Source organism: Pelophylax lessonae (assembly GCF_965119305.1).
Source record: "Pelophylax lessonae genome assembly, chromosome: 3".
Lineage (NCBI taxonomy): Eukaryota > Metazoa > Chordata > Amphibia > Anura > Ranidae > Pelophylax > Pelophylax lessonae.
Genome location: NC_138770.1, coordinates 212,949,072 through 212,966,133, shown reverse-complemented (window position 1 = coordinate 212,966,133; position 17,062 = coordinate 212,949,072). Strand labels below are relative to the sequence as shown.

General features: G+C 38.5%; 1 protein-coding gene across 1 annotated transcript in view; it reads left to right on the top strand.

The window, feature by feature from the left end:
• Window positions 1-17,062, top strand: part of CLSTN2 (calsyntenin 2) — a 1,274,185-nt gene that overhangs the window by 895,478 nt on the left and 361,645 nt on the right. The window contains exon 4 of the mRNA XM_082249414.1: window positions 2,144-2,352. Coding sequence (XP_082105540.1) covers window positions 2,144-2,352 — 209 coding nt within the window. The remainder of the gene's footprint in view (window positions 1-2,143; window positions 2,353-17,062) is intronic.

Sequence of the window (17,062 nt, the reverse complement as noted above, 5' to 3'; positions counted from 1 at the left end):
GAGCTCAGCCAGGTGATTGCCAGACCATTATTCTTGATCTTTAAGGATAGTTTACAGACGGGTATGGTGCCAGCTGATTGGAAAAAAGCCAACGTGGTACCAATATTTAAAAAGGGGCCGAGATCTATCCCGGGTAACTATAGGCCGGTCAGCCTAACATCTGTAGTCTGCAAGATTTTGGAGGGGATGTTAAGGGACCACATACAAGACTTTAGTAATGAAAACTGTATTATTAGTAGTAATCAGCATGGATTCATGAAAAATCGTTCTTGCCAAACCAATCTATTAACCTTCTACGATGAAGTGAGCTGCCACCTAGATAAAGGAAAGCCTGTGGATGTGGTGTATCTGGACTTTGCAAAGGCCTTTGACACCATTCCCCATAAACGCTTACTGTACAAACTAAGGAAGGTAGGTATGGACCATAAGGTGAGTACCTGGATAGAGAATTGGCTCCAGGGGAGGGTCCAGAGGGTGATGATTAATGGGGAGTACTCGCATTGGGCGGCTGTGGAAATTGGGGTCCCCCAGGGTTCTGTCCTGGGACCAATCCTGTTTAATTTATTCATAAATGATCTAGAGGAGGGGATATCTTGTACAATCTCAGTATTTGCAGATGATACTAAACTAGGCTTGCCAATATCTTCTATGCAGGATGTGGAAACCTTACAAGCGGACCTGAACAAAATAACGGGGTGGGCAACTACATGGCAGATGAGGTTTAATGTTGACAAATGTAAAGTAATGCACTTGGGGGCCAGAAACGAGAAAGCAAGCTACTCACTAGGGGGGGAACCTCTGAGTGAGTCTAGGATGGAAAAGGACTTGGGGGTACTGGTAGACAACAGGCTTGGCAGTGGCATGCAATGCCAAGCCGATGCAAGCAAAGCCAACAGAATACTGGGATGTATAAAAAAGGGGATTCACTCCAGAAATAAAGAGATTATTCTCCCGCTCTACAAGACTCTGGTCCGTCCACATCTGGAGTATGCTATCCAGTTCTGGGCACCGGTCCTCAGGAAGGATGTGCTGGAACTGGAGAGAGTCCAGAGAAGGGCAACAAAAAAAATTAGGGGGATGGAGGACATCAGCTATGAGGAAAGACTACAAGCACTGAACCTATTCTCTCTGGAGAATAGACGATTGAGGGCGGATATGATATCAACGTACAAATACTGTACTGGCGACCCTAGCATAAGGAACAAACTATTCAGAGAAAGGAGATACAATAAGACACGTGGCCACTCACTAAAACTAGAGGAAAGGCGGTTTAACCTTAAAGTGCTTAAGGGGTTCTTCACTGTAAGAGCGGTAAGGATGTGGAATTCTCTTCCACAAGCAGTTGTATCAGCAGGGAGCATTGATAGTTTCAAAAAACTGTTAGATGGGCACCTTAGAGACCACAACATACAGGGGTATACAATGTACAGTTAAAAGCAAACACACACACACACCATAGGTTGAACTGGATGGACTGATGTCTTTTTTCAACCTCACTAACTATGTAACTATGTAACTATGTGTGGGCAACAGTAATATTTAGTTAAAATTTTGAAGTTGCATGCTTGGATAGTGCTGGTTATAGACATTGTGTTAATAGGCCATATATAGATATATTATCTTCTGAGAATGTGCAGTAAATGACCATTTGAACATTGGGGTTAATTACCTAAAGGCATAAAGGCTGTTCACAAGGGAAGTTGCACTTTGCCACATAGCTTAGTAAATGTGTTAAAGTTTCATTTGCAAAGGATACCTAATCACATGCAAGGAAAATAGAAAAACAACATTTTTGGTTGCACATGATGAAAATCAACAGAGCTTCATCTCATTACCTAAGTTTTGTGACTCAATTCACTAGCATCTGCAGCTTCCCTCAGTCTCCCAGATGTAAACCTAGTTTATATTTTTATATTCTTAATGCATGGTAAGGAAATTCAGCTGAGAACATACTACAGACAGTGATGTGTTCACAATTCTTTGCTAAGTAGTGTTTTTGAACATATTTCATATAGCACAATGAAAAATGTTGTATGAGATTGATTGTCTGTAATGATACTAACAATCTGGCAAGACAATGCTATTTTACCTCACCCTACCTGTTTTGCTTTGTGTAATATAATTTTTTTGTACTGCTTTCTAGGGCTGTGGTCCACATCCAGGTTAATGATGTGAATGAGTTTGCTCCTGTCTTTAAAGAAAACACATACAGGGCAACAGTGACTGAAGGTAAAATATATGACAGCATCTTGCAAGTGGAAGCAATAGATGAAGACTGCTCTCCTCAATACAGCCAGATCTGCAACTATGAGATTGTTACAAGTGATGTGCCATTTGCTATTGACAGGAATGGTAAGTGTTTTATAAGTAACTTTACTTTCTGTGTTTTATTCCCCTAAATTAAATAGCATTACATTATTCTTATAACTGAGGGTTCCTGTTCTAGCAATGTAGTGGACATACTAACCCAGCAGACCATGAAGCCCATAGACAAAATGGTCATTTCTTCCACACTGCTTTTAAATTAAATCTCAACATATGCTTTCACAGTTCTACAAGAATTTGACAATTATACATACATAGCAAGGACATCCCACCAAAAACTAAAATGTAATGCTAGCAAGCTATTTTTCACAAGAGGCTTTCTAAATGTCAAATTATAGCTAGAATTCTGCTTAACAAACAAAGGTGATAATGCAGTCGAATGTATAAAACCATATTTAACTAGCTCATTAAATTTAAAAAATGCTATAGTTTAAATATTAGACATATGAAGATCCTTCATATGTCTCATATTTAAGCATCCAGGACTGAAAACCAGTAGGTAAATGATAAAAATATTAAATTACTGGGGTATTCTACTTGCCAATGACTGTTAAACCATGACGATATATACAAGTGTTTAAAATAAAGCAGTGTAAATGTATTCCAACTTTTCAGTTCCCAGCACCATCTTATTAAAGAGTCACAGATGATGAGAATTACACCATATAATGGTCTATAGGTCTGGCTCCTCCCAATACTCTTTCCTTTTGCAATTAAAGCCGTTTCCACAAATGAGCTTGATTAAGGATGAGAAAAGAAATGTTGGTGGTTTTTAAGAGTGCAATGGGTTTTTAAGTGGCTGCTAAGGGACGTGAAATCTCCTTTTCAACTGGACCTACTAAAAACGGCCCCCGGTTTGCCTTATAAGTGTACACTTTTTCACAGAAAAAAAAAAACAGTAAAAATGTAAAACTAAAATAATTGTGATTACACATACGAAAAAAAGGAAAAAATAAAACACAAACTCATACAAATTTCACTTAAGCAGTTCAGTAAGAGATTAACCAGGAAATTCTGCTTTGTTGAAGGCACAATTGTTATTTTTAAACTTGGTAAGCCTAACTTGATGCCGTTAGTGCAATTTTAGGTATTCCCTGCTATCACAGACTATTTACAGATTTTGCATTTTAGTCTTTGGTAGCAATGTTTGGCAGATGTTATTTTATAGGCTATTGCAATGTCAAATATCTCTCACTGACATTAAACTCCCCTGTGATCTGTAGGCAAAACACGTAGTTGAAGATAATGTACAAAATAGGTCACCCTACCCTTACCTTAACTGCTGCTGGGAACTACTTTTGAGCATTTTATAGAGGTATTTTTGGGACTCTCTAAAAGACATATAAAGTAATTATAACATTCTATGATGTTGGCTTATTTTGGCTTTTATACTGACAGAAGAATTGGAGTATTACATGAAGAAGAATAGGTGGGAAAGTTTATAGATACCAAAGTTGCAAAACATGACATCCCTTTGGCCTCTTACCTACTTTGCCACCGTTATATAAATAATGTAATCAATTTATGCTCAAAAAAATGAAAATGCTATAAAAGTACCAGAAAGGATCTATGCCATATGCAGTGGCAAGTATATTAAAAAATAAATGACTATCAAATATGGAGACAATCCATAAATAAAAATGGGGATTTGGTCCCACCATATGGCCATATCGTACTCAAGCCCACCACTACGTCAAAGTACCCCATTGTCAGTGGGTCCTACACTATCCATAAAAAAGGATGAATCCAGCCTCTCTAACCCTTGGAGATAACACTCCTTGCTGGGATAGATGTGCAACTGCACTACAAGGGACTCCTCCTATATCTACTTGATAGTGGACGCTGATAGAGTACAGGTGTGTGTGTGGGGGGGGGGGGTGGGGTGCTCAACCCCAGAAGTCTGGTCAGACCGAATACATAATAAACAAGCAAAAAGTTGGGGGAGCACACCCTGAACATGTATATCTAAAGCCGGTGCAGCTATGAACCAAGCGACATGTATATTAAAAAAGAATAGCGCACACATGCAAAATAAATAGTTCTTCTTTTTTAATATACATGTCGCTTGGTTCATAGCTGCACCGGCTTTAGATATACATGTTCAGGGTGTGCTCCCCCAACTTTTTGCTTGTTTATATGCAGTGGCAAAACTATAGCTATAGCAACAAATAAGATAAAAAGATTATAGAGTAATTGTGCACAAAAGCAAATATATACTGTATATACTGTATATATGTTACCATCAATGTGTGAAATTAGGCATTGTATAGAATGCCTAGGCAATCTATAGAATGCTTTTAGGCAAAGCATGAAATGTCTGTGTTATTTTAATATACAGTATACTTTCCCTAGGCATGGCATATAAAACCTAGGCATTTTACAGAATAACAGGTACTATTTAGGCAGAATGCTTAGTAAATGTGAAAAATGATAAACATTTCATTCTTTGACATCCCATTTTAATCATTCTATAGATGGCCTATACAATGCCTAATTTCACACATTAACAATAACATACAATCAATCAATCAATCAATCAATCAATCTATATATATATATATATATATATATATATATATATATATATATATATATATATATATACATATACATATATATATATATATTATACAGTATATGCTGCACACCAAACCAGTCTTTATCTAATGTGCTCACTGGATCCTACTATTGGAACACTCACTCCACAGAAAAAACCTCCCATAAATCTATTAAACCTTTTAAGACCACACTGCCTTCACCTCCACAACTCGCATCTACAGCACTTCCCTCATGTATTTTGGCCTCCAACACCCATAAGAAAAATAGGGTTCTCATAGCCATTAGAGACTCAATTTCAACTACGCTACATTCTAAAATTGCTGATCCCTTGGGCCGGTAGCACATCCTCATCTGTGACATCAACTAAATTAGGCACAATATTGTCAATGTTTATGCCTCAAACACTAAGCAGCATTAGGTTCTGGTAGCACCTCTTTGCAAAAGTCCTGTCTACCAAAAGCAGCAGGCTCATTATTGGAGGAAATTTCAACACAATTGGCAATTCCACCCTTGATTCTTCCACAGGCAACAGAGCTGCCCACCAAACCATCAACCATCTCTTACACACTCATGACCTACAGTATATGACATCTGCAGATGCCAATATGGAGCAGAAAAATACATCTTTTACTACTCTCCTCCCCACCTCTCATATTCCCAGACTGACTTTTTTCTCACAGACAAATGTGCAGCTGATCATTGCCTCTCAAATAAATACTATAGCATGGTCTGACCATGCCCCTGTGTCTATACAGTCTGGAGTCTCTAAAAGACCCAACCTCACCCACCTTTGGAGATTGGATGCAACTCTCTTAGCAGTCCCTGACCACTGCCAGTCGATCTCAAAAGCTCATGCCCTATTCTTCTAAACAAACACCTATCCGAACATTTATATTCACACATTATGGGCCACATATAAGGCTTTGGGAGGTATCTTGATAAAATGCCAAGCTAATGTTAGAAGACAGAGGAGAAAGTAAATTGAAGAGATCCTAACATTGATTAAAAATAAAAAGGAACAAAACAAATAACATCCTTCCCCTGCTTTATCCTCTTCTCTATTACTATTAGATGATAGAAACAAGCTTTGCTCCCTTTTGATGCACAAATTTGACTATAATTTGAAAAAAAATCAAAGGGAACTACTATTCATTAGGGAACAAAGCTGGTTCTCTATTAGCAAAGTCAGTCAAACAGCAATGCTTAACAACTAAAATCAGCTCAGTTTACCATCCCATCACCAGACCCCCGTAGTTAACCCCTCAGATATTGCTGATGCATTTGGTGATTTCTGTCAATCCTTATACAATCTTAAAAATGATTAATCTACCCCTCAATCAAACCCATCAGATATACAGGCCTATTTGAAATCAGTGAATCTTCCTGCCCTCTTGACTTCCCAAATTTACTGCTTATCGCAGTCTTCACTCTAATTCATCCCAAAGGTGTTCTATCGGGTTGAGGTCAGGAATCTTCGGAAGCCAATCAAGTACCTGCACCCCAAACTCACTCATCCATGTTTTTATGGATCTTGCTTTGTTCACTGGTGCACAGTCATGTTGGAACAGGACGGGGCCAGCCCCAAACTGTTTCCACAAAGTTGGGAGCATGAAATTGTCTAAAATATCTTAGTATGCTGACTCCTTAAGAGTTCCCTTCACTGGAACTAAGAGGCCAAGCCTAACCCCTGAAAAACCCCATGCCGTAATCCCATCCCCCCCCAAATGAATTGGACCAGTACACAAAGCAAGGTCCATAAAGACATGGATGAGTGAGTTTGGGGTGGAGGAACTTGACTTGTCATGGTCTGGGACTGCATTTGTGCTGCCAGCACTGGGGAGCTACAGTTCATTGAGGGAACCATGAATGCCAACATGTACTGTGACATACCGAAGAAGAGCATGATCCCCTACCTTCAGAGACTGGGCCGCAGGGCAGTATTCCAACATGATAACGACCCAAAACACACCTCCAAGATGACCACTGTCTTGCTAAAGAAGCTGAGGGTAAAGGTGATGGACTGGCCAAGCATGTCTCCAGACCTAAACCCTATTGAGCATTTGTGGGGCATCCTCAAACGGAAGGTGGAGGAGCGCAATGTCTCTAACATCCACCAGCTCCGTGATGTCGTCATGGAGGAGTGGAAGAGGACTCCAGTGGCAACCTGTGAAGATCTGGTGAACTCCATGCCCAGGAGGGTTAAGGCAGGGCTGGAAAATAATGGTGACTACTAAAAATATTGACACTTTGGACCCTTTTTTGCCAGTGGTTTAGACATTAATGGCTGTGTGTTGAGTTATGTTGAGGGGACAGTAAATTTACACTGTTAAACAAACTGTACACTCACTACTTTACTTGTAGTGAAGTTTCATTTCTTCAGTGCTGTCACATGAAAAGATATAATAAAATATTTTACAAAAATGTTAGGGGTGTACTCACTTTTGTGAGATACTGTATATATATATATATATATATATATATATATATATATATATATATATATATATATATATATATATATATATATATATATATATATATTTATATATATATATATATATATATATATATATATATATAACACTTGCCGACAGGAGTGGTGGAAAAACTTAGAACTTACACCAAAGCCCTAAGATTGCTGGTGAGGAACTGAATACATTTAAAACTCCCTGCACTGCTGCTCTTGCAACTGCTACCTAATACTGTACTATGCAGACAGATCTCCTGCTGTCTATCCTTAATTTTTGGCATACTTTATGCTAAAATCAGTTATGCCATTGTCTTAAATAACACTACAGGTGTCACAAAGAGAGGTCACTGAAGGGCCCATCAACCTTGTTTGGGCCCCATGAATTATAGTTATAGCCCTGCCTGTGTGCTCTTATATATTACTGTAATCGATAAAAAAACATATGTGTAACTGAAAAGTAAAATAGTATCAAAATGGGTTGTAAAAATAAAATAAAAATAAAATTAAGACCATCATCCTGCCACAACAGGCATGTAAACAGCCTGTCAGTGCTGTTAAGTAGCAATGCCGGCAATGTGAGATACTGAGGGAAATTTCTCTCAAATGTGAATTGAATTGTCTTTATAATTGAGCGTCTGTCATATAGTGAGGCTGGGGAGCTAAAGATAATATGCTGGCAGGCACCAAATGGAAGGAAAAGCTGGAAATCAGCTTGTCTGTTAGACAACAGCACACTTTTGGCGTTCAGTAGTTTGGATATTAGACGAAGGACGTTATGTTGATGAATATGTTTGGGCTCCATATTGAAGGCCTCTGTGCCAACCAAATTTTTTCCTGGCTAATGCACTTATCGCAGATATGCCAGAGCTCTAACCTTCTACAGAATAAAAAGGTTTCTCACCATTTGCATAATGAATGATTTTAAAATTGGACAGAGCGCAACACCCAGAATATAGTATGAAATGCTAATTCTTCAAAGCACTTTGAGGAGGATGGACAAGATTAATGACAATCCAATGCACTTTCAATGGTGTGGAAGAAACTTGGAAATTAGCTCTTTGGATTTTATACATAATACTTTTACTTAACTTAAAAGAAGTTATTCAGGCACAAAACACAGAGTTGAGCTGCCTTTAATCAAAATTAACATCACTGCTCACTTTTCACATCCATCAGTTGTATTTGTGTGAAGATTAGATCTTTGGGAAGTTTTGGATTACTGAGCTGTGTTACAAGAGGCACTTTTAAATGAGCTAAATATTTCCATTAGAGCTCTTTAGTTTTAACAATGTTTAGAATACCAGCACCTTCACAAATTAACTGTAATGTTATGCTTAATAAAAGAAACAGCTGGCTACAGTTAGGTAGGACTTGTAAACTTCGTCAGATATATATTTTGCAGGTGAAACATGTTATACTTGACATAATACAATTTTAAAACACAGTTACGGTGCCCCATTTTTATTTATTTTTTTTGATTCATTGATCTCTTTACCACAGGAAGAAAAGGGAAAGCCTTCTGTACTATGTGATAAAAATGTATTTAAAGGTGCCAACCTCCCTTCTCACAAGATAGTTTAAAAAAAAAAAACACTGGAATGCTGGCTTTTCAGATGGTGCTGCTGACTTTTCTTTTGCTGTTTCCAATTCCTGTTCCTCAGCCCTACTATCCACTTTACTCAGTTGTTAGGATGCCTGACTCTTCCTGTTCCTTGTGCTCTCTACACAGCATCTGGCCATACTATGAATTCCCTCTGGTGAGCTGTGCATATCTTGGTGGGCATCAGTAAATCTCCCCACAGGTCCCCATGGACTTGGCATGTTTGCTGTTCTTTATTAGGGATGATCGAACTTTTGAAAAGTTCGGTTCGACCAGAACACCCCAACTTCCCGAAAGTTCCAGAACCCCATTGAAATCAATGGGACCCAAACTTCGGTAATCAAAAAACACCATTTTGAAGCCCTAAAACCCAATAAGTGCCTAGGGTTCTGGGTCATGCCCCAGGGACTATTAATCACACAAAAAAAGTTCTTAAAAATTGTCGTTTTTGATAGAGAGCCAATTATTGAAAAAATTATTAAAAAAAAATGAGCTTTCTTTGGATTTAGTGTCTGGGGGGTCTAAAAAGTGTACCTGTGTAGTTTCAGCTCTGTAGCATTTCCAGAACTAGAAAAAAAGATAACTTTTCTTAGAATTTTTATTAGCGCAGGGATGTGGCTCCGCTCCTATCACACCTATATGTGTGTATGTGTATATATACATATATGTGTGTGTGTATATATATACCCCTATACAGAAGTTCAGATGTTATGCCTGCCTCCAAAGACGCCCAAAAAATGCCCAAAAACACGCCTGCAACAACACACCTGGGCGTTTTTGTTGCAGGCGTTTATTGGGCATTTTTTGGGCGTCTTTGGAGGCAGGCATAACATCTGAACTTCTGTATAGGGGTATATATACACATACACATATATGTATATATACACATACACACATATAGGTGTGTGTATATATACACATACACATATATGCATATATACACATACACACATATTGGTGTGAAAGTAGCGGAACCCCATCCATGCGCTAATGAAATTATTTGCAGGGATGTGGCTCCGCTCCTATCACACCTATATGTGTGTATGTGTATATATACATATATGTGTGTGTGTATATATACCCCTATACAGAAGTTCAGATGTCATGCCTGCCTCCAAAGACACCAAAAAAATGCGCAATAAACACCTGCAACAAAAACGCCCAGGTGTGTTGTTGCAGGCATTTTTTTGGGCATTTTTTGGGTGTCTTTGGAGGCAGGCATAACATCTGAACTTCTGTATAGGGGTATATATACACACACACATATATGTATATATACACATACACACATATAGGTGTGATAGGAGCAGAGCCACATCCCTGCAAATAATTTCATTAGCGCATGGATGGGGTTCCGCTACTTTCACACCTATATATGTGTATGTGTATATATACATACATGTGTGTGTGTATATATACCCCTACACAGAAGTTCAGATGTCATGCCTGCCTCCAAAGATGTCCACAAAAAAGCCCAATAACGAAAAACGCCTAGGTGTGACAGGAGCGGAGCCACATCCCTGCTCTACTAAAAATTCTAAGACAAACAATCTTTTTCTTATGGTGGTCATCCTGACATGGATGAATTCGGTCAACCTGGCATACAAGGTAGCGGAGCCCCATCCCTGCTCTACTAAAAATTCTAAGACAAACAATCTTTTTCTTATGGCGGTCACCCTGACATGGATGAATTCGGTCAACCTGGCATACAAGGAGCGGAGCCCCATCCCTGCTCTACTAAAAATTCTAAGAAAAATTATCTTTTTCTTATGGCGGTTACCCTGACATGGAAGAGTTTGGTCACCCTGGCAAAGTAGTCAGAGTCAGTTCACCCTACACTACACTACGGTCACCCTGACACTTAACACTTTCCCTACAGAAACTAGATTATTGAATCTAACTATAGTGGTATATAGTACTCTAACTACACTAGATATCCCTTTACTCACACTAATAATTGCTAAATTACACTTTTGCAGCAGGAGTAACAGAACTGCTTCCACTCTCTTCCACAGCCCCTGTATTACAGTGCTAGAGATTTGGTGGGGCTATGTTATATACTGGGGGCGTATTCACTACTGATTGGCCTCTGGACCCCCTAGTCACTCCAATCACATTCCTAGCATCCTTCTGCCCCCTCAATTGGCTTTTACTGATGTTTCTGGTCCAATCACAGGCTTTTAAAGCCCAGTTCCTGTCCCATTGCATTTTGGTCGGTTCTGGTTGCCGAATTCTGAACTTTTCGGCCGAATTTCGAACAGTCAATGTTCGGGTCGGACCGATGGTCGACCCAAACCGTTCTATCATCCCTATTCTTTATTTGACTTATTGTGGACCCTCCTTGCCCTGCCTTTAAATGCAATCTTCTTGTCACGGTTACTTTGTTCTGCACCCTAGTTTGACTTCAGGCTACTTAACCACCTTCTAGTCTTGCCTGACAATTGTTGGGCTAAAGCCATTCTTCCTAAATTTTAAAATCTGCTGTATAATTTGCTTGGGATTCTGAATAATGCAACATGACCATAAAGCCTGGATTGGTTGTTACTAAAGGTGAAGAGCAGTGCAGTTTCAGTGCTTGATCAAATACCTTTAGTTTAAAGGTGCTAGGGACATAGGGACTTAGAGTAAAACAAAAATAATTCCATCACTAGCATAGCAAAGGTGGCCAGAGCATTCTGTTCCAAAAGAGCCAGTGGTGACTAAAAGTAAACAGTTGTGCTCAAAAGTTTGCACACCCTGGCAGAAATCCTGGTATTTTGGCATTCAAATTAAAGATATGACTGATCATGCCAAAAATGTATTTTTTTTAAGGATAGAGATCATATGAAGCCATTTATTATCACAAAGTTGTTTGGCTCCTTTTTAATTCATAACGATAACAGAAATCATCCAAATGGCTCTGATAAAAAGTTTACATACCCTGGAATGTTTGGCCTTGGTACTGACACACAAGGTGACAAGCACAGGTTAAAATGGCAATTTAAAGTACATTTCCCACATCTGTAGATTTTTAAATTGCAATTAGTGTCTTTGTATGTATAGTAATTTTTCTGCTAGCTCCCACGTGGATGGACTGAGCAGGCTAGATACTGAGCCATGGGGAGCAGAAAAGAACTGTCAAAAGACCCATGTAACAAGGTAATGGAACATTATAAAGATGGAAAAGGCTATAAATAGATATCCAAAGCCTTGACTATGCCAGTCAGTACTGTTAAATCATTTATAAGGAAGTGGAAAATTCAGGGATCTCTTGATACCAAGCCAATATAAAGTGGGGCAAGAAGGACTGCAGCCACAACTGCCAGAAAAATTGTTCGCAATACAAGGAAAAACCCACATGTTACTTCAGGAGAAATACAGAGCTGCTCTGGAGAAAGATGGTGTAGTTGTTTTAAAGAGCACAATATGACGATACTTGAACAAAAATGAGTGAAGGCTTCTTTCTACTTCTTAATATTATTCTTTAATAAATCAGGGTCAGTGTGTGTTTTTGCCTGTGTTATACTATAAAATTAGACTATAAGACTCTTGAACTTCCCCTCAACGGCAAGAAGATCAAACCAGTCAATCCTGAAAGAAATCAACCCTGAATATTCACTGGAAGGACAGATCCTGTAGCTGAAACTCAAATACTTTGACCACCTAATGCGAAGAGAGGACTCATTTGAAAAGACACTGATGCTGGGAAACATGTAAGGAAAAAGGAGAAGAGGATAACAGAAAACAAGATGGATAGATAGCATTATCAAAACAATGAACATAAAGTTAAGCAAGCTCCGGGGAGGCAGTGGAGGACAGAAAAGCCTGGCGTGCTATGGTCCATGAGGTCACGAAGAGCCAGACATGACTAAATGACTGAACAACAACATACTATAAGATTGCAAATCCTTTCCTATGGCATTATGTTACCTTCTGTTTTTTGGGTATTTTATACAGTAAGTGCAAACCTGTGTGGTATTTAGTAAATTGGTTATCACTATGTATCTAAACTTTTCATAAATCCTTAAATAGAAGCTTCGACTTTATGAAGACAATTAAATAAAGATACACTTATTTTCTGCTCAGTTTAATGAGATTTTGAAATATTCCCAACTCCTACCACAAGTGACATCATCTACAAGTGACCCCTACTAAAAGAATGGGCCAAAGCCCTTGTGGAAGTTGACGACACAGCATACCTTATTGTCGGTTATCAGATAACTCATAAGATCATACTCAATGAACAGGGAGGGGAAGCTCAATTTAAGATTATTCATAGGGTCTTTATCACGCCCTTTATGGACCTTTCCAATCCTCTATCAGCCTTTTATCTGTGGTGTGGGGCAAGCAGACCAACACTGCTCCGCAGTTTCTGGTCGTACATAGTGATTTGCTTCTTCTGGGACAAATAACTACAGTACATTCATGGGGAAAATAAAGATCTCTCTACTTAAGGAACTGCTACTTTGCCTTTTTGGATATGATTGCCATCAGTCTACGTCACCCTCTTCCAGAAAATGATGCCTGCCCTCCTGGGTCCACATCTGCTTATTTGTGGTGAGGAGAGCCCTCTTAAAGCTTGGACATCTTCAACAGTGCCTTCTGTCACCACTGTTAAGTGAGACCTGCAATCACTCTTATACTTTGACTTTTTTGTTGCTTACAGTAGATTTAGCAGATTGCGATACCTATATATCTTTGCTTATTTCTTACCTGATATGCTCTTTAGCATGTTCTTTATAATCAAGCAGCATCCCTTTCATCCATGCTTCCCTTGATGTTTTGCATAACGAACCGCATAGGGTCATTTAAACCATTGTGTCCTCGACCTTTTTCTGTATTAGTCATATTAGTCTCTACTTAACTGATCTTTGGCTAAAATCAAACGCAATCTAAAAGGCTGATTTCTTCTGTTGTTTGGAGCCTAAATGTTGTTGATTTTTTTTCTGTTAGGGCGTGTGCCCTGATAATTTGGTTTGATATATGTGTCATTTTGAAAAATTCAATAAAAATATTTGAGCAAAAAAAAAGAACAAAGTACAATATAAGTTGAGTCAGAAATCCACATACTGTAGGTAAAAATGGCAATGGCAAAGACTGCAGTTACGAAAAGGTTTATTAACCCCTTTGCGCCTAAGGGTAAAATATTCTTAATGCCTAAGCCCAATTTTGCAACTATGATATGTGTTAAGAAACCTGTACATATCATCACAACTACTTTTTGCATCCAGGTGGATTATACCTTGCTTTTTTTTTTCAGAACAAATTGGGCTTTCATTTATTGGTAATGGTATTGGATATCTCCTGTTTTTGGTCCAAAATAGTTAAAAAAAATATTGTTTTAATTAGCTGTATATTTCTTGCTACTATCATAACCTACCACCAAAGAACAACCCAAACTAAATTTTCCTGCTCCTGACGATCACAGCGATACCACATATGTGTATGTTAGCTGTTGCTTGTACAACCCAGAAACATTGGTATACATTTTAATTTTTTTTTATCCTGCCTAAAACACACTGACATTAACTGACACTGATACTTATTTTTTTTTTAAAAACCCTGACCTTTGACCTTGACATTGACCCAATCATTAACCCTGGGGCTGACCTAGATCAAAACTTGATCTATGTATTTTTTTATTTATTTGTTTTTTAAATATTTTTTTTCCTAAACACACTTTTTATTCTCTCTATGCGAGGACAGAGCAAGATACAATGTATCTGTCTCATCTATTCACAAAGACAGAAAACACAGGGTCCTGCTTCACAGTGACTGATCACTGTGATAGCCAATCAGAAGCTAACGCAGCAATCAGGTGACCCACAATTGGATCTTTCGGGTCCCAAATGTTAGCTTCCAGCACAAAGGAAAATATGCAAATATGCAGCCCAGTCCAGTGGGGCCCCATATTTGCATAAGGTTGACATGAAGGGGTTAAACACAGAAAAATCAGGCCATACAAGTTGATTAATTCAAATCAGACACCAGTTTCTTACAGTCTCATAAATTGAGAAGATGTTTAATCAGTTGCTACAGATTCTTGCACTTTCCATTTTCACATTACATTTACATAGTTACATAGTTAGTGAGGTTGAAAAAAGACATCAGTCCATCCAGTTCAACCCATGATGTGTGTGTGTGTTTGCTTTTAACCATAAATTGTATACCCTGAAACTTTGGCATGCTGACCTATAAGGTTTATGTGTTCAGAATAAATTGTTGAATCAAACTTATTGGAGTTGGAATTTCTACACGGTGAAAGGTGGTGGTATAATACCTGAAGAAAGGAAGGACACCGCTTGTGGTTCTTTGTTTGGGACACTTTAAGCACTTTATATACATTGAAAGCACTTTATTTTGATACTGTGTAACAAGATCACTCACCTGTGAATGTGTTGAGCACTGAACACTTTACTGTCACTTATATGAGTATATTTTAATCACTTTATAATAATAGAGACATTATTTAAGCATTTTTTGCCTTATCAACTGGATAAGCACTGTTGCACTTTATATGTATAGATTTATTATGACCCACTGAATATTTTAGACATATTATTTGATTGGTGAGATATATATATATATATTTTTTAGAAGATATCACAATTTACTTGAAGCACTATCACAGTATTTATTTATTTATTTGGATTGGATATTAGACTAGTATTTATATATCTATTTATACTACCTCTTTGAAGCGCGGTACTCCCCCCCCCCCCTAAACTTATTGGAGTGGTTAATCTGGTTGAACTCTGTAAGGAATGTGCAGCTCAGAACATGATTTGTCCCTTTTTAGACTGCTTCATTGGTCTGAGTAGCTTGAAACCGTAGTCCACAAGCTTTTATTTATTTGCAAGTTTGTCTTTAACCACTTTACCACCGGAGGTTTTTGCTGTCTTACGTCCAGGCCACTTTTTGCGATTCGGCGCTGTGCGACTTTAACTGACAATTGCGCGGTCGTGCGACGCCATATCCAAACGAAATTTACGTCCTTTTTTTACCACAAATAGAGCTTTATTTTGGTGGTATTTGATCACCTGTGCGATTTTTACTTTTTGCGCTATAAACAAAAAAAGAGCGTTTATTTTGAAAAAATAACAATATTTTTAACATTTTTTTATATGAAATTCCTCCCAAAAAATATGTAAAAATCAAATTTTTTTTAAATTTTTGGCCAATTTGTTTTCTGCTACCTATGTTTGGAAAAAAAAAATCACAATAAGCATATTTTGATTGGTTTGCGCAAAAGTTATTGCGTTTACTAACTAAGGGAAAGATTTCTGTCATTTTTGGTGTTTTTTTTTTTAACGAGTAATGGCGGCGATCTGCGAGACTGCGACATTGCGGCGGACAGATCGGACCCTTGACTGAAATTACTGCAGTAATCACTGCTATAAATATGCACTGTTACTGTAAAAATGACACTGGCAGGGAAGGGGTTAATTTTATTGGAGAGGGAGGGGTTAATGTATGCCTGGTGCTTACTAACGTGTGGGGGGGGGAGGTGACTGAGTGAGCCAGGGACAGATCGGATGTTCAGCTATGCTGAACACTCCGATCTGTCACTCCCTGTCACTTAGGAGATCCGCCCGCTCTGTTTACACAGGCGGACGGATCTCCAAACTAGATTCCCCAACGATCGGGGAAGAGCGGCGGCGATCGCCGCCACTCCTCCCCTGGCCCGACTCCCGCTGTGAATGAAAACAGCGGGAGCGCGCCTCTGGTGGCGCGCGAGCGCCGCCTACAGGGGGAGGAGGCCAGCGACGTAGGTCTACGTCGCTGGACGATAACGAGCCACTGTGCCGCAGTAGCAGCACCGTGGCCAGAGGTAAAGTGGTTAATTCATCACAATCAATGCAAACAATATCATGGTTTTTGAATAAATCTAATATTAACAAAATAAAATAAATTATAAACTTTTTTTTTTTTTTTTTTACCAGCCTATAGTCTTTATTGTTTGTTTTTCTACCTTGAATACGCATAAACAGCTGTCTCACACACAGGTTTTGGTTAGAGCAGAAGCTTACTGAAAGGAGAATCAAAATACCATGAAAACAGTGAAAAATATAAATACTTGTGCTAAATAATAATGTATCCAATCTTCTGAAGATACTGTTCACGAAGTG